The sequence below is a fragment of the Vulpes vulpes genome, chromosome 14, assembly GCF_048418805.1.
Source record: "Vulpes vulpes isolate BD-2025 chromosome 14, VulVul3, whole genome shotgun sequence".
Classification (NCBI taxonomy): Eukaryota; Metazoa; Chordata; class Mammalia; order Carnivora; family Canidae; genus Vulpes; species Vulpes vulpes.
This window is the reverse complement of record NC_132793.1, coordinates 95,989,975-96,014,694: the sequence shown is the minus strand read 5'-3', so window position 1 is coordinate 96,014,694 and position 24,720 is coordinate 95,989,975. Positions and strand designations below refer to the sequence as shown.

At 44.4% G+C, this 24,720-nt stretch overlaps 1 protein-coding gene across 2 annotated transcripts in view; it reads left to right on the top strand.

Annotated features, from left to right (window-relative positions):
* Positions 1 to 24,720, top strand: part of SLCO3A1 (solute carrier organic anion transporter family member 3A1) — a 303,056-nt gene that overhangs the window by 266,990 nt on the left and 11,346 nt on the right. For both annotated transcript variants that reach the window (XM_026001469.2, XM_026001463.2), the window contains exons 8-9: positions 3,908 to 4,083; positions 8,239 to 8,303. In XM_026001469.2, coding sequence (XP_025857254.1) covers positions 3,908 to 4,083; positions 8,239 to 8,303 — 241 coding nt within the window. The remainder of the gene's footprint in view (positions 1 to 3,907; positions 4,084 to 8,238; positions 8,304 to 24,720) is intronic.

Sequence of the window (24,720 nt, the reverse complement as noted above, 5' to 3'; positions counted from 1 at the left end):
AGCTGCCTCCCAGACTGTGTGACTACCCAGTGGTTCCTGGTTTCGTGTCAGACTGGGTCACCTGCCCAGAAAGGAGACCGCATCCAGGCCCCTGCTCAGACCCTCTGGCTTATCTCCTCCCTAGCCTCTTCCACAGCTCTTCTCAAATAAATTAAATCTGAATAAATAAATACAGGTTTTCCTAGAACCTCTGGGAGAGACCCCCCACCCCATTTCCAGCTTCTCCTCTTGGCACCAGCAAGCTGACATCTTACTGCTTGCATTTCTCACTTCTGCTTTTCTGGCATTAATAATGACCCTACAAATGCCTCATTTCTGCCCAGAGCCCTGAAGCTGCTCTGCTTTTTGTCCCTTCCCTCTCCTTGGCTTTGTGTGCTGTCACCTCCTTCCCTTTGTCTTGGCTGCAGACAGATCCCATAGTGGCTCAACTCTGCTGTCCACTCACTGCATTCCCAGGACATTGGCTTCATGGTCACATTCCCTGTCTCTCCCCCAGACCAGACAGGGCTGTGTAGTCACTGTGTCAGACAGTCTAAGAGAAAGATATCTCATTTTAATCCATTCTATGGGGCCAGGAGCAGAGACCTAAGCTGGAGTAGGTTCATTTCAGAAGGAGTTTTCTACTTCTCAGAACAGAGAGGAGCCAGGTACTTTCCTTTTATGGTAAATATCATGCATTTGAGCCCTAGTCTAGGTATTGGGCAAAGATCTAAGACTGAGCATAGGTCCCAACTACAGATTACTTTTTAAACTAAATAAAGCTTAGCAATCACATGGTTCATTCATAGGGTCCTGGCCTGATCACTCAGTTCCAATACTCACATCACATTCCTAAGAGGCTGTGTAAGTCAGAGCTCAGTTCCTAGGATGCTTGATGAAGCAAGACCATAGCCATCCCTGAGAGGCCTGTTTCTCATTTATATCTGTGGTTCTTAGCCCCACAGACCTGGATCTCTCTTTTCTTATAGCTTACTACAGGAATCCGAGACAAGGATTTGAGGGTTTAGAAGGATTTAGGAGATGATGAAATGAATAGGACTTGAGAGCTATTTATTTATTCGATGAATAGCTGTTGACTCCCTGTCATGAGCCAAGCCCTCTCCTCTAGAGCTGAGGATAAATTAGCAAAACCACAGTGATGTCTGGCCTCACTTGCCTCACACTCATGAGGACGATGGCTCAGACATGGGAGTCAGGGGCGGGGTCTGGAATTATCAGAAAGTTTCCAGAAAGTTAATAGGATGCCACTTCTCAGGCAAGAGATGCAGAGGGAAAGGGGGGTGGGGAGGGGGAACGTGCATCCGTCAGGAAAACAGCACCCACAGTTATGTTAGAAATAAAGAGTTTAGTGTGGGAGTTAGAGTTAATGTGAACACAGAGGAGTTGGAGAATTAAAATCTGGGAGGAGTGAGATGAAGGCATGGAGGATGGTTACTCCATCCCCAGAAGCACTGGCACTGGTGGGAATGTGGGGGTTTGTGGGAAAAGCCTAAGACAGTACTGACCAGGGTACTGACTAGGTCAGTGGGCATATAGCCACATCAGTAGAGGTGGCTACGGGGCCTCTGTTGTCAGCAGGGCAGGTGGAAACGAGGGGGGGCGTGTACACACGGATGCTAGGGCCAGCCGGCACCTTCTGTGCACCTCCACGGATATCATCCCTGTATCTGGCCTTCTGACGGTAGTAGCCTCTGCTTCACTTCTGCCTTCTAAATCTCATCCGTGCCGCCCCCCACCCCCACCCTGCCCTCCCTGAGAACAGCTCTCAGCCCTGCAGAGAAGGGAATTCTAGGGAAGTAGTTCCCAGCATAGACAGGGAATAGTGCCAAGCTGACAGTGCAGAATCCAGGTCAGGGCATTTGTTCCTGGGTTCAGCGTGGAGATGGCAACATGCTCAGAGCCTTGGGGCAGGATGAATGATGTGGGTCTGGGGGGATTATGGCCTGTGGAAGCCACAGAGGGGAGTGGTTCATGGGCACGTGTCCCAAGGGCTCTAGTAAGAGAAAAGTGGGTGATGGAGTCGGGATATGGAGGTCCCCGGAGCGCTTAGCACCATCTGGATCCTGCATGTGAGGACAGGAGCCAACTGGAATGAGTGGGAGCTTGGTGGATGAGATGGAGGTGGCGAGTGTAGACAGCAAAGTTTGGCTGTGAAGTTGAGTTCTGAAGAGAGGGGGTAACACTTTTCCTCCCCTAAGTAGAGAGAAGGTGACATTTTAAGTTCTAGGTGGGGAGAAGTCCTGCCTCCTGCTAAACACGGGGGAAGATTCATTCACATATGCATTCTAAAATCATCTGCTAAACTTCACCTGCTGTATCTGAGTGCCCTGAAATGCTCAGGAGAGTATGCCTAAGACTTGGTCCTCATGCCGGGAGCCACGAGGTCTCCAGCAGTGGGGTGTGGGGGGTGGAGTGTGTCCACATGGCAGGGGTGGGGGGTGCTGGGCTCCTGAGGGCCCGCAGAAGGACCTGGCTCAGGGCCAGTGGGGATTCTGGCTCAGTGAAGGGAAGCCTCAAAGAGGGAGAGGGTTTTACAGAAGTTTTAGGAAGCACCCAGGCAGCGATGTATGGGGAGAGGCAGAGGGACACGGCCTCGGCACCTCTGGGGAATTACAGTATAGGTCACAAGGTGCTATAACCAGTCCATTTAAACAGAGGCACCTGCTCTGGACACAAAGCTAAGGAAGTCCAGCCCCATACCATGTCTGCCCACACCTCTCACCTCTGCCCTGTGGATAAAGGCCCCTGTGCAGGGCACAGCCACACCGGGTGACTCTGAGGGGGTAGGAAGGTACCTAAGGGCTTTAGGACACCCCTGAAAGCATCCCATACGGTTTGCTGGGCTGAGAAAAACCCCTACCTATGCCCTGTTCTGTGGGAAGAGAAAAGAAGGGACAGGAGGATGGAGAGGAATGAGGACAAGCAGAAGAATGTGGAAGCCAAAGGGGATTTGTTTGACCCTCAGGAGGATTTTCCTTGGCATGTGCTCTGAAAGCCGAGCAGTCTCGAGAAGAAAAGCAATGAATCATTTATGATTGTATTCATTAAAGGCCTCTGCACTATTATTATCGAACCTTAATTGGCTTGGCGCTCGCTTGGCACTGCCTCTCCCAGCCGCTGCTCCTCCCTTTACCATCAGAAATTTCTCTGATGATGAAGGGAGGATTGGACCGCGCCCGGGAGCAGGGGCAGCTGGGCAAGAATCCACCCACAAGATCAAATGGAACGCAGTCCCTTTCTTTCCCCCCTCCTTGGATCAAGTATTAATAAATGTGTCTGGTTTGGGCTTTAGCTCGCTGCCTGTGTGCGATGTGCTGCAAGCTCCTGGCATCTCTTAGCCCTCTTTGCTTACCCTGCCACATGAGAATGGTCCCATTAAGCTGCCCCCTCCAGTGGCCCACAAGAGCAGCAACTACATGCATGACAATGCAGGTCCTTTGTTCCAAGTGCCACACTGGGCACTGAACCAGCAACAATATGCAGGTTACCTGATTTACTTCTTTTAATACACTTCATTGTAATTATCACTGCATAAAAGAGAGGACAAATTGGCAAGTAATTATAACATTAATTTGGCAATGTTTTATCATACTATGGAGGCACAGCTTCCTCTCTAATTGTATTGGGCAGGGGGGACACATTTGTCTAGGGTACAGCTTATTGAGGGATTCTGGAACGTGGAAATGAAATACACAGGAGATGGGGCTGAGGCTCTCCTCCCTGTAAATATTCCTGTATTTGCATGTGTTTTGCAACTTCCTTAAAAAGCTAACTCGTTTATTCAGACCTAATTAATGGAATGCCACAGAATGCATAATTAGGCTGTGACAGCTCCAGCTGATGGATGGCTTTGGGTTCGGAAACCGGAGATACCCCCGGTTAAAAGGGTTGAACACTTGCATTTCAGAATCTCACCGGCTGTGCGTGCCTCACGACCGTCCCACCCGAGAACACGACTGTGGTTCCTGGAAAATGCCCCAGTCCTGGGTGCCAAGAGGCCTTCCTCACCTTCCTGTGTGTGATGTGTGTCTGCAGTATGATTGGGGCGATGGCGCAGACACCCTCGGTCATCATCCTTATCAGGTGAGCTCAGACCAGGGACTAGCGAGCCAGGCTTGCCTCTTGCCCTTCCTCTGCCCACTTCATGCACATCTGCCGCCTTGGGAGGCCAGAACTTCAGGTCCCGCGTGAGTCTTTCGAGCCAGGTTCCCCAGGCTGATGGGAATTAGTTACATTTGACAGGGCTCTCACACAAGACCAGAAAGCGTGGCCCAAGGGAGATGATACACTTTCAGATCCTCCCAAGAGTGGACTGTGCGGGGGATTTTGAAAGGAACTCTGATCCTGCATTGATTTTTATGGAAAGCAGCATTGTTGGAATAAAACGTAAGTGGCATTGGACTAGGTAGGTCCCCAAGTTCAGCCCCTGTCCAGCCACTGATCAGCCACATTTTCCCCTCAGATTTGTTTCTGAATTGGGACCTGGGAGTGATGACATCATTGGTCCTGCTGGCCTCTTGCAGTGATGTGGGTCCCACTGAGGCCATGTGTATGCCACTGGTGATTACTCCTATACAAATAGATGGTTAGAGAAAGCACCCATAGGCTGTGGCTCCCTGTCTCTCGGGACCTGTTCTGAGGGCAGGTGAGGTGCCTCAGAGATGAACTATGGGGTCATATTCTAAATACTTGTACATTTGTGAAGTTACCTAGATTTGTGTGAAGAACCTAAAAGTCGAACCCTCTGTAACCCAGTGTCTGTGTTAAACCAGAGGAAGTAACACCAAACACAGACCCACTTTACTAGGATGTTGCTGGTTCACTCCAAGGAGCTAGAAATACAGAGGGGAGTGCAATGCTTGAATGTGACCTGTGCCAGTACACGTCCCCACCTGCTTTATCCAAGCTCCTCTCTCCTTCTCCCCATGCCTACCGCATTTCCTGATCTCTGTTATGAATTCCTGAGGAGGCGTATTTCTACAAAGTGCGTTTATTCTCAAGGAGGTCATTAGTAAAACCTTGTTAATGTGCAGAAGCATTAAGGCAACAATAACACAGTGCCATTTTATACTTACTAAACTTGAGAAATCAGTGTTAAATATTCACCCCCAGTGTTTGCAAGGCTGTAGCAAAACTGGTCAGATTGCATACTGCTGGTGGCATTGAAAAGCCTATTGCTCCTTTCAAAGAAGCAATATAGCATTGTGAATCAAGAGTCATAAAAATGTTCAGATTTTTTATGAGGCAACCCTATGTCTCACCACTTAGGAAAATACTTCTCTACCCAAAAAGGAGCTCAGTGCAGACAGATTTTTATTACAATGTTAACTGTGTAATAGCAGAAAAACCTGAATTGGAATAATGAATTAAATTATAGTACTGTACCATAGCTCAATGGGATAATGAAAATTCATAAGAATGAAAAGTATTTATGGGTTGAACTATTACACTTAAATTACCTACGGAGGTTGATTATGTATAATATGCATACGGACAAAACCCTCAGATCCTAGGTATGGGTTTCGGGTGGCTGTGTTATGGGTAACTTATGTTTCATTATTAGAAATTTCCATGAAGTTATATTGTGTTGGTCACAAACAAAAGGCACCACGAAGGTACAGGAAAAATGACCTTCGTGACCATTAGCAGTGACTAGTCTACTTTCTTCTCTCCGCATGACTTTTATACAAAAAGCCAGCTCACTGCTGGAGACTGGCAAATACAGAAAGCTGAGATCTTATTCACTTCCAAGTCTCAGCTTGATAAACAGCTCTTGGAGATTTTCAGGAAACATTTGATTCCTTTGACTAGATTAGCAGCCACTGGCCTCTGTGATCTAGGCTGGACCTCGGCTACCCCATAAGCCCCTGCTCTGCTAGGGCCTGTTGGAGGCATAGGCTCGCATGTTGTGCCCATCAAGATGATCGGGGTAGCACCTTATTCTGTCACTATTCTAGTCCACTTTGCCATCATAGATGTTCCAGGCAGGCACGAGGGCACAGTCTAAGCCACAGCCCTTGCCCCGTCCCAGAGTGATGGCCCCACTCTAACGCACACAACAGCAGTACTCAGATCATCCACAGGCGAAGATAAAAGGTAACCTCTGTTGCGCCCCGCTTTGGACCCAGCACTGGGCTCCTGTTTTAATTACGTGTTTACATCCTTATTAGCATTCCACTTTTACAGATAGGGAGGTGGAGGCTCTGAGGGGGGTTAAGCAGTATTCTCAAGGTCATCAGCTCATAAATTATAGATTTCAGACCCCATCTCTGGCCTTGCCAGGAACTTTCAGTAACATTCAGACTGGAACCTTCCATTTCTCCATAACTAGATCTGAGAACGAAGACTCCCCCCATGGGAACCAGCTCCCCAAGAGGACATGAAGGGGGATCTTAGCACCTTGCTCATTTGATTCCTAGTGACATGAGAACTGAAAGGAAATCAAATTTCGAGTGATAAATCTTCTAGCTCATTATGCCAGCACGTTTTCTGGAAAAGGAGAATTTGTCTTTATTTACGTGTGTTTCAAGTCAATACTGTCAAGTGAATGTACAAAAACCGGAGCCATGTAGCTGATGATAGCTCCGAAGAACTTGGATTTTCTAACACGGCACATTCTAAAGAGAACTAGCTGTATTTCTATCCAGAAACACTGATTTCATCATTGACGTTTTTCAGGCATCTGGCTTGATCAACCAGACAGTGGTTTCCCCATTGAGAAGAAATGGGCATTCCCTAAGAATAACACATTTTTACTTTTCACTGATAATCTTAGAAATAGGGCAAAGATTGTAAAAACTACATCCATGTTCCTTTTGGTTTGATGGTGTCCTTTGGCCCAGCCTACCAAGAAGCTAAAGACATGCCCACCTGAGCCTCAAACAGGTGGTAGGTCATTGGATGGATGGCATTGGATGGTGAGATTAATGACCTCTGGGGTCATGTAAAATATAATTTTAGCTACTAAGTCAAGAGGCGGGTTATGTATCCTAGGTTCTAGATATCCTAGTAGACTTAGATATCCTACTGATAACTTTGTTTCTAACATTTATTTTCTACAGAATTGATGGCCTAGGTCTTCCCTATGTTGCATGGGTCCTTCTAGTCTTTCAAGCCATATTGAAATGCTCCTGATGTTTCCAAAGGCTTGGCCACACTGGAAAGGAGCTAGGCCTAGCCAAGTCCTTCCAAGGCTCATAGTTATGTGTTTACCTCCCCATCTCCCCTAGGGACTCATGATGGGAATGGCACAAGGGGAAGTTTCTCTGCCAGCAATGTCCGGGATGATCTGAGCGTGTGTGCATGTAGTTGGTCAAATACATCTCCCTTCACATTCCCTCACCACTCCACCAGAGATGAGGCCAGACTGGGTCCTGAGTGGGAGACATGTGCCCACCCATCTACCCATTTATATATTACTCAACACATTGTCGTGGCACTCATGATGAACAAGATACAAATCATCCCTGGATTCAAGGAGAGAGACAAACATTAAATTAACACCAATTACAAGAGTAAGAGACATTTCAAAAGAGATGTGATCAGCTGTGAGGCCCATCTATTTGGAATTGGTCATTCCCAAATCTCCTGTACTGTCAGACTTATCCCAGAAAAAGTTATAGTCGGAGAGTATTCTAGAAAATGTGCAAGACAATCATTCAAATGGATTGTTCTAGATAAACCAAAGCTAGGGTGATTGAGTCAGTCCAAAACAAAGAACTATGACCATCTGAAGGTACTTTTCCTATTAAAAAGGCACTAAAACTGGTTATAGATGAATGGATTATTTTGCAAGTTGTTCCATCAGGGGTGTCAAACCATGCTCATCTGGTTGACTTCACAAAATAACCTGAGAACAACAAGATTGTTGGTGAGTCTGGCTGTTGGTGAAGCATGAGAGAAATTATCTTCCCAGTTGATACTTCCCCAGTACATATATCCTACCAACTTAAGATGGTTTCCTATCTTGGCAACAGCAAAATGTCTTTAAATAAAGATTTTAGGGATCACATTTGCATGTGTTCCTTCTAATGACATGTGTTATTAAAGAACACTGTTAAGTTCCCAAACTTACATTGTCACTGCACTTATTTTTCAGACTTTAGGCAGACAAAGCCAAAAAAAAAAAGCCATTAGTTTTAAAGAATGGCTCTGATGGACAGCAGTGGATGACTCGGGTCTGTTAATTAAAGTGGAGCGATAATCTTTTCCTTTCTTTCTTCATCTCTCTGCATGTAGGACAGTCAGCCCTGAACTCAAGTCTTATGCCCTGGGAGTCTTGTTCCTCCTCCTTCGTTTGTTGGGTATGTATGCTCTCTTTATTCCCTCCATAATGAATTGGATGCTTTTGACCAGGTGAGTCAATACCTGCGAATTTGTCCCAATTTTTGAGCTTGCCTTTTTTTTCCCAATGAAATTTAATAATTATCAGCAAAGAGAATCTTTAAACCTGTAAATTTTGCTCTGAATTTAGACCTATCCATTCTCTGCATACCACAAAGTTTTCATTTATATAAACTCTGTTTTTGTGTGACACTGAATTCTCAACGGCATAAGAAGGAGAAAGTGATGGCCCCAATGGGAAAAGCATTTGATGGTGTAATGTGGCTCCCTCATTAAGCAAACCCTGGGCAGCTCATGAAATGCTTCATTTATGGGGCTGCCAGCTGGGACAAAGGCATTCTTACAGTGCCTCACAAATGGAAACTTTGTACCCTTTAAATTTTTCCAAACTGATTGAGTTTATTTACCTTGGGTTTCTAGGATGGGGCAAATGTGACCTTCATGCTATACAGTGTACATTCCAAGGTTTGGTGTGGATAAAAGGAGTTAAGCCCAACACTCTCGTTTTTAAGATGAGAAAACCAAGCACAGGAATATGCCATGGTTCTCCCTGGGTTTGGGGACAGGCTGGCAGGGTCGGAGGGAATCTGGAAAGGCCGATCAGGTAACCCAGCTGCTAGGAGTGCCCTACCTTTCTCCCTCTAGACTTCTATTGCTTTATGAATATCCCTTTGTCAAGGCTAAGATCAAAACAGGGTAATTTTTTTCCCTTGAATCCTAGTGGTCTTCTTTAATGGACATTATATGGTAAATGTGCAAAGGGAGATAACCATGGTGTGTATTTTCAGAGTAAAAATTAAACCCCTCCTTCTAAGTATATCACTGTGAATGGGCACAAAGACTCAGCTATAGAAGCGCTCATGAAAATGTTTGTAAAAAAAAAAATGAAAATTTGGCAACCACCCAACTGTCCAACAGCTGGGAATTAGTTACATCCATTATGATCTAGAATTCCAGTAGGATTTATGGTCCCCTCTAAAATTCTGGAAAGTATTTATAGTCTAGGAAAGGGCACATGATGTGTGTGTGTGTTGGGGGGGTATAGAAAAGTCTATTATATACTATATGTTCAAGCATTTTTAAAGTATAAACATGGAAGAATATTGGGAAGCTAAACACAAACATGGTGTGTATTGTCTTTGAGTAAAGAACTTATAAATCATTTTTTCTAAGTGTTTTAAAATTTTGAAGGACTATATATGTGCATTACTTTTATAATGAGATGAATTCCTGTATAATTGATATATAGAAAAGAATACCTCTCTTAGATCATCCATAAGGTCCTCCCTGGGGAATGGCAAATACCAGGGCACACGTACCTCCTTACTTCCCTTCTCTGCCCATAGCAAAATGTTTCCAATGGATTGCTGTGATCCTTCCTCCCATGCCCAGGACAAGGTCTCAGAGTCCTCTCAACCCTTATCAATCCATGTATGGTGGTACACATAGGGAAACGTAAATGGCATTTTTATCATATTTCGATTTTGCAGAGAACAGAAATGCTCTATGTAATGAAGATACCTAGTTAAGACAAACTCAGTTGGAATTCAAACTAAAACACGTAGGCCTTCCTGGAAGGTCTAGTGGCTTATAGAACTCCACAACCATAGAATAATAATTATGTTGATCTCTTTCCTTCTCCTCAGGAAGGTAGAGTATGCATATTCCATAATGCCTCACCCCTGCCACCATGACTTGGGTGGATGGAGGAGTGTGTAACATCAGATAGCAAGTTGGGGACCCATATTTCTGTAAAGAGCAAAATCATTTCACATACACATTCATTCAACAAACTAACCTTTATTTGAGCACCTAATGGGTTCAGAGCTCTGTGGACCATACCCAAGTAAGTGGGTACAGCCCTCCTACTAGGTGTCCTCTTATAAGCTGACCAGGAAAGGTGAGAGTCCCCCATCTGTGGAGTTGCTCTAGGGGAAATCTCTGCACCTCTAAACAAATGCTAAAGACTCAATATAGCTGGTAAAAAAAAAAAAATTGTTTCCCTTCAGAATAACTTGCTAGCACAAAATGAAAAAAAAAAAAAGATTTGTAAGATATTTCTGAAATGTTAATGAAAATTATGGGACATTTGAAGACAGAACATTACAGTATATAGCCTGTATAACATGACACCGTTAAGATCACTGTATGTTGCCCTGAAGCAGTTCCACTGTTTGTATGTCGCCGCAGGAATAATCAACCAGGCATTATCTAGAATAGTATTTTTCAACTTCAGTGACTAATCCCCAGCAAGAGATAAATTTTACATTATGGCCCAGTACACACATACATATGCATTAATATAGCTGAAACAAAAATTTTACACATAAAAAAATACCCTTAATATGTATGTATTCTCTTCTATTCCATGCTTTTTAAAAAGTTGGTCATGACCCACTATATTGATTTTGTTTCCCACTTACGGGTCACAAATCGCAGTCTTGAGAACTCTACCCTAGCAGGATATGATAGCTTCATCTTTTACTTAAAAGCAGCTTACCGAAGAGGTCTTTGCAATTGGCTTGATTTCATTTCCTGTAGGACCCAATAAGATTTAACCACCATACCAATGAGGAGTCAACCAAGAAATCAGATTCCATGACACGGTCGGTCTTTGTACTTGGCCCTGTATGGGTAAATGGGAATTTAGTGCAGCATCACAGTTTGGTATGACAAGATACGTGATGGTGTCAGCATGGGTGCAGTGGAGGACACACGGAAGAGACACTGGACCTGACCTTGCCATGGTTCACACTGGAGTGTGGGTCTAAAACAATGTGAGGTCGACCTTAGACATAAAGACTGAGAAAAAGTTATATAGATGAGCAAGGAGAGAATGCTTTATATGGAAAGGCATACAGAAGTTAAAGCCTGGAAGGGAGCACCATGTTTGGGGCTGCAGGGAGCCCAGTGTGACTGGAGTCTGTGAGGCAAGCAGGAGCTTTCAGAAGATGGGGCAAGAGTGGCGGCCATCAAGAACATGATCCAGAAGGGTTGCTGCCTTGTCAACAGGTTTGATCTTTATCTCTAAGGCAGATGAAGTCATTGATGGACTTTTACCAGGAAGTGACTAGATTGTTGTGCATTTGAGGAAAGCCCACCATCTGTTGTGGGGAGAATAAGAATGTAGGGATTGAAAAGTATGCCACTGGTATAATGGAGTAGCTGATGGAGTAACTGATGGCCTCGGCAGGGGAGGTATGGATGAAAGAAGAACCTTCAAGTTTTAGTCTCTGAATAGAAGTCTACACAATGGTGTATGTAAGAGGGAAGAATCCACAGTGACAGCTCCTGAAAAAGGCTGGGATCACATGATGAATGGGGACATTGCTTATTGAAAAAGGAAGACCAGGAGAAAGAGCAACTTGGGAATGGCATAGACTGGCAGTTCCAGTGGAGCTTTCGGAAGTAATAGAAATACGCTATATTTGCATCACATGTGACTATTGAGCCCTTGAAATGTGGCTTGTATAAATTTAAATTTTTACTGACTTTTACTTAGGTAGCCACACATAGGCACGGGCTGTTAATGTTGGACAGTCTCTGATGCACCACCCTCAGTGAGGCAGAGCATGAGGAAGTGGGACAACATGAGGAGACCACTCTTCCCAGATACTTGGCTATGAAGAGTATAAGGAAAGAGAGTAGGACCCAGAAGTAAATGTGAGATTATTTTTCCTTGGTGCTTTAAACATCAGTAGAAAGGAATTAATCGAGCAGGGACTATAGTGGCAAGGATCAGTGTAGCTGAGGGAGCTTCCCCAGCAGCCCTGCAGTAGAATTTGGGGACATGGTTGGTAGTATCAATGGCAGGTGTGCTGGAAAGAGTGTGGGGCAAAGAAATTAAGGATGATGGCCAAAGTGGGGTTAAATGGTGGACCATACATGGTACCTAGGCTGGATAAGGCAGACAGGACAAAGCCCAGGGTGCAGGATGGCCAGAGAGGAAAGGAAATGAACCGCTTTGACACTGAGAAGGAATCGATGAAAGACCAGGTGAGGAACTGCCATGTCTATGAAAAAGTCCATGTCACCCAGAACAGTGGCAGAAGTTGAATGGAGGAGGACGACATTAAGCTGAGTCAGTAGATTCAGAGTAAACTAAATGGTCTACTCATAGCAGAATTCTGATGCAGTCAAATCCACCCTCCTCCATCCTTTTGCAAATGCCCTGATCGCTGCTTTTCTCTCTGGGTGTCGGCAAACCATCTGCTGGAATGTCTGATCCAGAAGCTAGCCCCTGGGGTCTACTGTATGCTGTGGATGTTACACCAAGTTAAATTAATGGAAACAGATATTCAATGAGATCCTGCTACATTCAAGGCACCGCTCAAGATGCTGCAAAGATTATAAAAATATGCAGGAGCCAGTATCCTGCCTTCGGCGGAGCTCCAATAGGAGAATGAAGCAAGGATCAGGGATATGTAGTGCTGAAAGCATCTGGACCTTGCATTTTAAGGGAAAAAAGATTTTACTTGGCTAAGTAGTTGCCAGTGTGGAGCAGATGACAGATTTAGAGGGGAGAGTGGATACACATTGAAAATTCTGATTTAGGCACATTAGCCTGGGAACAAGGTGCACGGTGGTCCTGCAGGGCATGGTACAACTAACCAGAGCACCTAAGGGACAAGCAGCTAACCAGGGTAGAGCAGTGGACTGAAGAAGTGGGGTGTCCTTCCCATCACTCAAGGACAGATGGAAGCATATGGTGGAGGTAACATCTATTGAAACCCCCTGCAACTGACTAGATGAAAGCAAAAAAAAAAAAATCAACAGAAGCACAAGATGAAGCCAAGGAATTCAGCCCCTGGGACTGGGCATATGGAGGAGCCCTTCATAGACTAAGAGACACAGTCAGTTGTCTCAAGGGTATTTCCGGGGCTGCGCTGGCCACCAGAGACTCTCCTCCCATAGATACCTGCTCTTAGCTTTCAGAACAACCTGCTAAGCAAAAAGCATTGAGATCATCAGCCTCTGGGTACCTCTGGACCCACGTGGCATTCCTAAACAGACTGTCCCTGGGGTTTGGGTCATTTCATAAACTATTCCAGGAACCATGTGTCTGGGAAGCTCCTGATGTGCCTCGTCAAACCTCTACTTAGCTCCTACCATGAAGTCTTTAATATAAAGGAGTTCTACAGGAAAGTAGAACACATTAAATGAGTGCTTTGGAAGAAGTAAGCACAGCGTGCCAGAAGCCCTAGTAGAGAAGCCATGCACCCAGTTGTGGGATGGTCAGGGGTGGGGGGCAATGGCTGGAATGCATGAAAGACTCCTCCCACTCATCTATGCGTGTGTCTGACATTCTGAAGTATCCCCACCACCCAGGATCTACTTCCTTACGTGTGCTAAGGTGGCACTGCCTGTTCACCATGGACCCCTCTGCAGGCAGATACAGCTGGCTCTGAGTCCAGTTCTGTCATTACTGACCAGGTGGCTTTTGGCAGGATATTTAAGCTCTTTGAGCCTTAGTGACTTTTAACAAGGAGCCCAGGAATGAAATGAGAACAAAGTAGCACTACCCAACTTCCCTGATTTAAGAAAAGTGAACGTCAAGTACCCCTGGGCCATGCTGGCCAGTGCCAAAAGTCCACTCTCTTACTTGGCATTGCTGAAGCAGAGAGAATCTGTTTTTCTCCAGACCCTCTCAGTAGCTTGTGCTGGACATGACAGTCATTCTGACAGGCTGACGAGAGATTCCATGGTGACTTCAAGTCTTGGCAGGTAAGCTGGAGAGGAATCAATAGGTTTTGAAATATAAATGGCAGAGCAATTTTCAGCTTCCATTTTGTCCCAAAAAGGTATGTGGATTTAAGTTCACCTTTACAGTTTAGACCAAAGAATATAAATAGGTCCAGGTTTTTCAACGAGGGGCCTGACTTAAATAGCCAAAATAGAAGACCATGGGGTTTAATCTCCATTAATAGATTTCAGGAAAACAGGGACCATTTCCTTGAACAGTATTGCAGTTTTTGCATCAAAATATATATATAGCTGCAATTTGGGCCAGAGTGTAATAGGAAGCAAGATTTAATCCTTTTAATATTCTCTGTAACAGCACTGAGCCTCGGATACCCTCCCCAACATACAGCAGGGTTCCCAGTGTCCTGGCATTGGGACGCTGGTTCTTGCCTACTCCAAATGTGCATTGCTTCCCAGGAGACATAGAAGGGGGAAGGCAAAAAGGGAGGGGATCCAAGGAGGAGAGTGTTCTTCTAAAACACGCAGTTTCTAAAATACTCTACCATTATCACTCTCCTCCCTTCTTCCATAACTGAGGACACAATGGAATGAAGGTGCTCAGAGCAGGAGTAAGCACTACTTTACATCTTATCCACTCGGCCTCCCTTCTGGAAGTGGCTGATTATCCTCCAAAACAGACTTATTCTTAGGACATGAAGGATTCTTGCCAGTTGGGGTTATTCTCTGAGTCTTGGTTTGAAGAGTATTCTGCAGCTTTTTCTCTGGAGATGGCGATAATAAAAGAGGACACATTTCCAGGTATCCAAAGAACAGGAAAGGAACCAGATTTGTTAAGAGCCCTGCTACAGGAGGGGCTTTCACAAATGCCATCTCATTTAATCTGTATAAAAACTCAATACAAGAAAGCATTTTGTGCCCGTTTTAATAAACAATGCACTGAGATTCAGTGAAGTTGAGTGACTTCCCAGGGTCACAAACTCCCTAGCGGCAAGAGTTGGAATCCAGAGTCTGTGCTGTCTCTAGTTTCAAAGCTCTCATTTCCTCCCCACGCACCAAGCAACCTCCACACATGAGCTCCCTGTGTGAAGCAAGGCTACTGTCAGCTCTTCCTCCTGACAAGTGTCTGCCAGTAGTACTGCCTGAGGTGTTCTCCAAACTACCGAGTTTGCTTACAAAACAGTCTCCCAGCCTACTCGATGCATTAACAACCTTGGAGAAGAGAGGACTCTGCACTTTGCAAGGATCAGAACCTCCTTGTGTGTGTATTTCCACCTCTATGCTTTGCAAAGATCAGAACCCCTGTGTGTTTCACCTCTGAAAGCTTCAAAACCAGCCTTCTGCAAGCCAGTTATTCCCAGGTGCTTAGCGGCAGGGTAAATAAGATGTTTTCTGTAGCCCTGGAAATCTCTGATAAGAGCCCTAAAATCTTCTCGTCAAATCAACAAACTTTGAATTAGTAAGAAGGAGATTATCGGGTTTGGGTTTTGAAATGTCAACCCTAGGACAAATAATTAATCTCTCTCAGCTTCCATTTCTCTGTATATAAAATAGGGGGTGTTACAGGGCTATGGAGGGGGCTTATATTTAGAGTACTGCCCCACACAGGGCTGGGGAGAGAGGGCGGTTAATAGAGAGTAGTTACTGCATTAAAAAGTTATTTACCAGCAAAATGGGTTTATTCAGAAATACCAGAACTGCAATTCGGCACATAATAAGCTACTGTAAAATCATAGGCAAGTCCCATTGAAAACAAAGGAGAGGAATTTTATCAAGAAAGGGGGAGATAGGAAGACATTGTTTTGAAGGAAAGCCCAAGTCCAGAGTGGTAGTGAATCCTCAATGGCTGAGTTGCTGGGACAGTAGATTTCTTAAAGGAGATGCAATGTACTCTGTTCCCTTTTGGCTCCTATAATGATTATTCTTCTGCTGGGGTCTGTAATTAACAGTTCTTCCTGTAGTTGACATGGAGTGGTATGCCTCCCTATTCTATCTTCCCCACTTCCATTTCAGTGAGGTGTCCCTTTACTAATTTACACATTTTCCCCCTTCGATTGAGATCTTCTCCAAAAGCATCACTGAGCAACAGTCAGGTTTTCAGAATTCAGTGCCTTTTTGTTCCTCAGACCAGGAAGGATCTTTCCTGGGTATCACGTCACATGTTGGTGGGACACTGCACAGATGGGAATCCTACCAAGATCACATTGGAGTAACAAGGACAGGTAGCAGAAGTCTCAGGCACTTCCATCTGTAGTCATGTCCTTAGTGGATACAGTGTTTTTATAAAGGTTGGACAGGCAATAAGTACAGAATCAAAAGTAACATGACCATCCCAAATTGTATGATGAGATTTTACAAGATCCTAGATCTGAACATAGCCAACTCAAAATATTTGTTGGCACTCATTCAAGCTTAGGGAAGAAGAGTCCCCCTTATGAATACAAACCCCAGAGTCACATATGCCTCCTGAGAATCCCCACTTAAAGCAGCCATGAGAATAGAAGAGCGGATACTGCAAGAACACCTTGGAAGAATTAACCCAGTACATTTGGGTGGATACACTACGGATATAAACACAAAGCAATAGTTGGTGAACTTTCTGCAAAACAGCAAAACTTCAAAGATGTTTAAAAGCAGCATTGTTGGGACACCTGGGTGGCTCAGTGGTTGAGTTTGCCTTGGGCTCAGGGCATGATGCCAGGGTCCTGGGATCGAGTCTCACATTGGGCTCCCTGCAGGGAGCCTGATTCTCCTTCTGCCTATGTCTCTGCCTCTCTCTCTCATGAACAAATAAATTAAAATCTAAAAACAAAACAAAAACAGAAACAGCATTTTTATCTCAAAAGAACTGCTGGAGCTCAGATATATTACTAATAATACAGCAAAGTTGAAAAATCAGAAACCATGAACTTTGGATAAGACTCTAGAGTCTGTTAACATCCACATAAAATAGACAGACTTCTTTGAACTCTGAACCTTGTAATGGGTCTGGTCCAAAGATCCCATTAGATGTCATCTGCTTTGGTGCTGGGAAGTCTTTACTCTTAGGTCACCAGATGGTGTGCAGGTCCAGTCAGGATTGGGTGCTCTCTTTGGATGGGTCACGTGAATCCAAGAGTCTGTTCTCTGGCGTTTGGCTGCACAGGTTGGTTAGCAGTGCAGGACTGAAGAGAGTCTTTCTGGAAATGTCTTTTCCAACAGACAACATGTCCAGGTTACAAGGTGTGATGCTCACGGTCTTCATCTCCCAGGAATGCATGGTGAAAAGATTGTTCAACTGGAGCATGGCTGTTTTTATAGAAGCAATTAGACTTTTACAGTATTGAAGTATATCTTATAAATGATGGGTTAAAGTCTTACCAAACCCAGTTGGGCTTCCCATCACTCAAGAGGGTGATACTCAAAGAGATGAGTTTGTGATTGGAAAGGAATATGGGCTTTATTCAGGAGGCTGACCACCTGGGAAGAAGGTAGGCTCTTGTCCAAAAGCCATCACTGAGGTTTCTTTCTGGTCCAGAGGTTTTTAAAGGGGTTTAGGGTCATCAGCAAAGGGAGTACCATGGCCTGCAACATTTCTCCACATCACATGCAGACACAATGCTGCGAGCCACAAATATCATCTCAGTGTCAGGGGTCCAGTTCTTGTTTTGTGATGAGCAGGAGTACTGTGTTCTACGAGGGCAAGGGCAAGGCCTGCAGCTTACATAGAGGGAGGTCAGTAAAATCACTTGCGTGACCTAAAAAGAAAAACATTTTCTTAAAAGATTGCTAGGCTAATCAGAAAGCCGAGGTTGCTTCAGAGAGTCTTACTGGCTTCTATGGCCTGGCAAAGTTCTGGTCCTCCCCTCCTCAAGGCCAGTGATTTGCAAATCTCAAAGTAAATTAGTTCTGCTAAACATCATGAGATTTAGGTCAGCAGGTAAGGACTGTGTTACCTGAAGCAAGTTAACCTCTAAGACTGGCCAGAGAGTTTTTACAAAAGGAGGCAGGGCCCAGCGCATTGGATATCCTGTGACTATCCCAGTGGGGGTGGATCTGAGGCTCAGGAAGCAAAGTGTAGTGCTTTCAGCCAAGGTCTTGGGAGGGTCTCTACTTTGCCAGTTGAGTGTTGATAGCACCATTAGTACTCCCAAATAACTGTGAGGATTGAGGATGGGATGCACAATGAGAATGCTCTGAAACTGGCCAAATAGTACAGACTCTTCAAAGCACCCAATAGGTCAATGGGTTCCCTGAAGTTTGAGAGGCGTTCCCCAGGTAGGAATAATTTCTTCTAACAGAATTTTAGTCACACAAGAAGCAGTAGCCTGTCTGCAAGGGAAAGGTTCAGTCCAGTGAGAAAATCTACAAACCCATGACTAAAACTTACCTATATATGTGAGATGGAAGAAACTGTAGGAAATTCAGCTGCCAAACCTAAAATGGCCCATTAGATAATTGAAAGCATCCTACAGCAATGCAGACAGGTTTCCCTGCAATGTGTTTTGTACAGGTGGTGCAAGTGAGGCATGTGTTTTTTTGGTCTTCGTAGCATTTATGAACCAATATTGGTGAGGAAATATCTTTTTGTCAGACCAGTGGTTTAATACATGTGGAAGTAAGTAGTGGGAATTTTAGAATTTCTGATGGGGTTGGTTAGTTAGTCCAAAGCAGAGTTCTTTTTGCTGAACCAACAATTATTAGATTTCTAATACTGTTTTTCCTTTTCTGGGACCAACTATTGGGTATCACTGGTCAGTTTTTCCAAATGATCATTTGTGAGAACATCCCTTTGGACCATGAAAGAGGTTTGGATATTGGTTTCCCTATGAGCAACATTTTTGGTGGAAAGATCAGCAAGGTGTTTTCCTTTGGGCTCTGAGGGGGCCAAGTCTGGAATGCCCAGGAACCTTAATAATATTCTAAAGCCATGAGCTACCCCAAAGGTGAACTGGACTGTCAATTGAAATGTTGGCAGTTTTACCCTTGCTAAGCTACAAACATGAAAGACCATATAGCTCAGCCTATTGGGCCAAAATAGTCAAAGATAAAAGGACTGCCTTGGTGACTTCAAAAGGAATTGCAATAACGTACCCATCATATTTACCGTCTTCATCCTTTAAATAAGAACACCATCAGTAAACCATGAAAAAACTACATGGGTTAGAGGACTTTCCTGTACATGGTCACAGGAGTCGAACCATGATCTGTCAGCATTAAGCAGCTGTGTGAGGTGTGGTCCAGGAAGGGGGAGAAGAGCAGGTGAAGGTTATTGCAGTGAAAAGGCTGTATGAGGAGCAGTTGGCAGCCAGTTGCCTCACCTCCTGTGACATCCTCCTGCCAAGTATGGAGTGAGGAGAATTCAGGACTCGGGCCTCTGCTACAGGGGCACAAGGATGTTTAGAGGGGGTCCTCTGGCCTTCACTAAATGGGCAGTAGAAGGAATGGCCCTGAGGCAGGGGGATATCCCTGTGCCACAGGGGCATACTGTTGGCCCCAATACCCTAGGGGTTGATGTCTCATGTTTTGGGTGGGTGCTCAAAGGGCATTCCCTCCCCTCTCCCATATAAACAGGAGAAGTTGATCATTAGGATGTCTGAGGATAACGGGCTTTATTAGGCTTTTATTTAAAGTCTCAAAAGCTGTGCCTTCCTGATCTTTCCAAATAATAGGGTCAGGTTTGTCAGTTTTTGGTAAAGCATATGGAGGTTGGAGAACAGCTTGAAATCTAATTTCAACAGTAGCTAGCCAGTCCCCAAAAGCCTCGTTAAGTGGTGCTTAGTTTTAGGTTTGGGGAGGTTCTAGTTGCTAAAAACTACCTGGATTCAAATGTAGTCCTTGTTCTGAAATCTGGTGCTCTGTCAAAGGTGCAATTTCCCTATGTCTCTTCAAGGCCAAAAGTTTTAAACAAGTAGATGCTATTTTCTGTAAAGAAGTTTGAGAAAGGGGGTGGGGAGTACCTGGGTAGCTCAGTCGGTTAAGCGTCCAACTCTTGATTTTGCCTCAAGTCATGATCTCGGGGCTGTGAGGTTGAGCCCTATGTCAGGCTCCACACCGTGTGTGTGTGTGTGTGTGTGTGTGTGTGCGCGCACGCGTGCTCTCTCTCTTAAAAAACTTGAAAAGGGGAGCAAAGAAGGAAATCCTGTCTGTATTGTAACTGACATCATCCAAATTGACTTCTAAGGCTTGTGAAAACTAAAAAGAAGTTCTCTGTGTAACCCCTGGGGCATTACTGTCCAGGTACAATCAAAAAGATATTCACTCTCCTTATCAACCAGGATACTGAAAAATGCATAGATCAACTACAGTGAAAATTTGCTTTGAGTGGGAATGGATGCCAGTAGCGTATGGGGGTTGGGAATTACCAGGTACCAAGGGACAGCAATGTTATTTATTGCTTTGAGGTCATGAACAAACTTCTATCCTCAGCCACTGGGTTTTCTCAAGAGTAAAATAGGGATACTACAGGGACTAGTTCAGGAGCTAATAAGGCCTTGGGCCCTGTAATCTTCTTTATGCGCTTGATGCCTTGAAGGGTTTTTTTATTTATAAGGTATTGATTACTTCTGGAGAGAGGTTTTGTGGGATCTATTCGAACCTTGATGGGATGTATACTCTGGATTCTGCCAATATCAACTGAAGATCTTACCCATAAAAAGGAGGGTAGCTGATTCAATAGGGGCAAATGGTTGGCGTCTCCAGACTCTGCTATAGTGCTGGCACAGTCAGAGCAAGTAATAGCGCGGAAGGGTCATTTAATTCGCCTGGTTGGCTATTTTGATTACTACTGTCAGGTTCTTTGAGAGAAATTCTGGCATGATATTTTTCTAAGAAATCTCAGCCCAATAAATAAGGAGAAAAGGGTGAGTATTAGCAGGCCTAAACAAGGGGGAATAGGGTTTGGAGACCGGGAGCTATTGAGGTTTATTAAAGACCTCCACTGTTTGAACTGGTTTCATGTCCAAGGCTGGTATTGAGCAATGAGAGTTTAGCTCTGGTGTCGATAAAGACAAAGAGATTCATTCCCAATCTGGAGAGCGATTTCTCTGAGCTGATCAGGAAAGAAGACTGGGAAGAACCCGTGTAGTTCCTCAGAGCCCCGACACTGGGAATTAGGAGGATATCACAAAGGCCAGATAGAAGGCTGCAGGTGCCTGGAGCTCTTAAGTTTGTAACCATCTTTTTCCACAGTCCTGGCCCTTGGCAGTAATAACGGAAATTAGGGGAGGGTTAGTTTTGTTTAGAGATGTTCGGTTGCCAGCATTAAAGATTAAGAATTTTAGTACTTTTTGGATGACTCATCTAGGGTGCAAGTGAGCTGGTTTGCCAAATTAAATCTGGCGTGGATAGTCCCATTCCATCCTGGTCCTTTTAACTAAAAAAGAAATACCAGGGCACCTGGATGGCTCAGGAGGTTGAGTGTCCCAATTCTTGATTTTGGCTCAGGGTTGTGAGACCGAGCCCCACATTGGGCTCTGTGCTGAGTGGGGAGACTTCTTGGGATTTTCATGTACTCCATTTCAATAATAATAATAATAGTAATAATAATAAATTGAGTTCAATGCTACCCAGGTGGATTCTACATCTAAAGGAACACCAGAATGTTCTTTAAAGACAATTTGGGGGATGCCTGGGTGGCTCAGTGGTTGGGTGCCTGCCTTTGGCGCAGGGCATGATCCTGGAGTCCTGGTATTGAGTCCCACATCAGGCTCCCTGAGTGGAGCCTGCTTCTCTCTCTGCCTGTGTCTTTACCTCTGTGTGTGTGTGTGTCTCTCATAAATAAAATCAAAAATATATAAATAAATAAAAATAAATAAATAAATAAAATCTTTATTAAAAAATAAAGACAATTTGGAGTTGATTGTAATAGTTATGAACAGGTTCACCAGGCTTTTCTGTGCAAATCTGAATTTTGTTCCAAAGCTACCATAATTGCTTAGTGGAGCTTTCCAGCAAGTGTTCTAGCATCCTGCCAAAAGCTAGGGGTCTGTTTTCTCTAAATCCCCTTCAGGATGTTCCCATTGGGCTAGTTCCATCCATTGTTTCACCTGGCCCTCGGCAATAAGCACGTGGACTAATATAAATCTGAGAAACCAGGTTGGTAAATTTTAATAACTGTTAAATTCTTCAGCACACCTTACAGGAGTCCTCAGTCACTTTGGGAAACTCTTTAACTGTGGCTCACAATCTGACCTTATTCCAGGGAACATAAGAAATGTGGAGCTTATTAGGGAGAGGAGCGAGGCGTTCCTTCAGAGGGAAAGAGAAGGTGAGCCAATAAGGAAAATGGCCTCAGAGGCTGTACCTGAGCCAGGAGGCTGCCATATATTCTGAGACCAAGAGAACAGGGAAGGGGGAAAGTGGGCTCAGCCGCCCTGTTTCCTTTGATGCAGCTAGTATAAATTTCAGATTTCTGACAACGTTTGGAAGCTTCAAAAATAGCAATCAATATAGGCATCCCATTCAGTAGACAATTTTAGAATCAGGCCTGTCCAATTCAGTTTTGAGAAAAGTAAATTTAGGAAATGGAAGGGTTCCCCACTAAAATTGAAAATTTCTTTTGGTGAAGTTGGTCCATTTAGTTAGAAATGCATGTGAAGAGAGACTGCAGCTTTTCAACATAAAACCATTTGGGGTCCCAGAAGGCGGACAGCACCCTCTAAAGCATTTTGAGGCTGGGACCCCATTTCTTAGAGGTTTATTCTCTAGAGAAACAAAAATTTCCTAAACAGTGCAGCTTTTCAACAGCAACATTCCGGTTCCAAAAGGAATCCTACCAAAGGCCAAATGAGTGCTCTCAGAAAGAACAAAGCCTTAAAACAGATCTCGAATAAAGTCTGGAGAGCTCAAAACCCAGAGTGGAGCTTGATATCCAGAAAAAAACTTACCTTCAAAGTCTAAGGTCAGCAGAAAAGTAGCTCACATGGCTCTGAGGGTGCCAGCACTAGTTTGCTCATGGAGCTGGTGCAGGTTCTCTCTGGATCCCACTCTGATAGCTAAATAGTGTTAACCTTAAAAATCCCATTATTTTACCAGCAAAAAAAAATCAACAATAATAAATAGAATTGCAGTTCCGGATATGTAAGCTACAGCAAAACCATAGGCAAGTTCTGCCAAAAAGGAGAGGAAGGTTACTTTATGGAGAAGAGTCAAGAGGTCGGGAGGGGTTCTGAATGAAAGTCTATTGGAGAAAAGCAAGAGTTGAGGGTGAAGACCGGCTCTTATGGCTGAGTGGCTGGGGTAGTCCATTTCTTGTAGGAGATACAATGTGTACCTTTCCCTGTTGGGGGTCTGTAATTGACAGTTGAGTTGTTCTTGTTATATGGCTCCCCCTTCTGTCCTCCCTGTTCCATTTTAAGGAGGTTTCCCTTCATTAACTACCACCACAGCCTCCCATTGGTGTCTGGGGAGGCAGGATCCTGCAGGGACGGGTTTGTTTGGTCTACCTGAGTGATAAACAGAATGATGAGTGCCTGCACGTGAGAATTAACCATCAGGTGGAACTCCCTGCTGTGACTAATCAGGCGTGTGCTAGAATGACCTCTGATGAATGAGATCCAGTCTGTTCTTCCTCTCTAGTATTCTCTGCACACCTGAGAGCCAGAACCCCCCTTTAGGGAAGAATTTAAGTCCCTATAAGGAAAAAGATGAATTCCATGGAAAAGCCAATTTTTTTTGTCATATAGAAAAGGAACCTCATAACAGTTATACTGAAAGTATTGAACCTGGACTTTATTCTAAAGTGTTACCCCAAATCCCCTGTATAACGTAAATCAGGTGCCAGAGCTCTGGCCAGGTGGAAGGACCAGACCTGCGCATAACACTTCGTCTGTACCAATGCTCGCCTTGACCCTGGCTAGGTGCGCAGTATTAGCACCATTTTAAAGATCAGGAAACTGAGGCACCAAGGAATGAAGTGACTTGCCCCTAAGGCTTTTGACTCAAAGGTTCTTTCTTCCCTGTCACAAAGGTTCTCCAAAATATGAAAAAACTTTTCCTAGTTTGAAGGCTTTTTCTGACTCCTTCCAGGGCTGCGTCATCTGGTAATAGAGCTTGACAGGAGGCAGGATAAAATTGACACATTAACACAAAGAAGGATGCCATACTTTAAAGATAACACAATATTTTAAAAACCCTCACTCAGTTACAGATCTATGAAGGAGTTGCATATTGGCAATTTAGAGGGCTATTTTGGTCCAAGCAGGTATTAAATAATGACTCCTTTATGTTGCAAATCTCCTCCAATGTGCTGAAAACAGGACCACATTTGCCCAGTGTGGATGTGTTTGTGACTCTTTCAGCCCTTTTGCATTGAGGCGTGAGGGGCCCCTGTGCTGTCACTCCCTTCCCATGGCAGAGCTGTTGCCAGAGGTATCCAGGTCTTGGCACCCCCATGGCCTGGTGATGAATGGGAAGGCTAGGACAAAGTGACCTCAGGAAAGGCAGAAGAGGAGGGAGGGGCTATCACAGTCTCCTAAAATCCAGAGAAATAGGTGAATGGATTCACACAATCCCATTGGGCCCGAGAAACAGATTTGTTCTTTTTCCTAAGTCATCAATATAAGTTGGCTCCAGTTCTCCATTTCTTTACTTAAATAATGTGGAGTGTGACTTAGTTTCTCCTATGTGGTTGTCAGAGCTGTTAGTCCAGGGGGCTCCTTTTGAGTTAAATGAAGAAAGGCATTTGTTGGGGGTGTG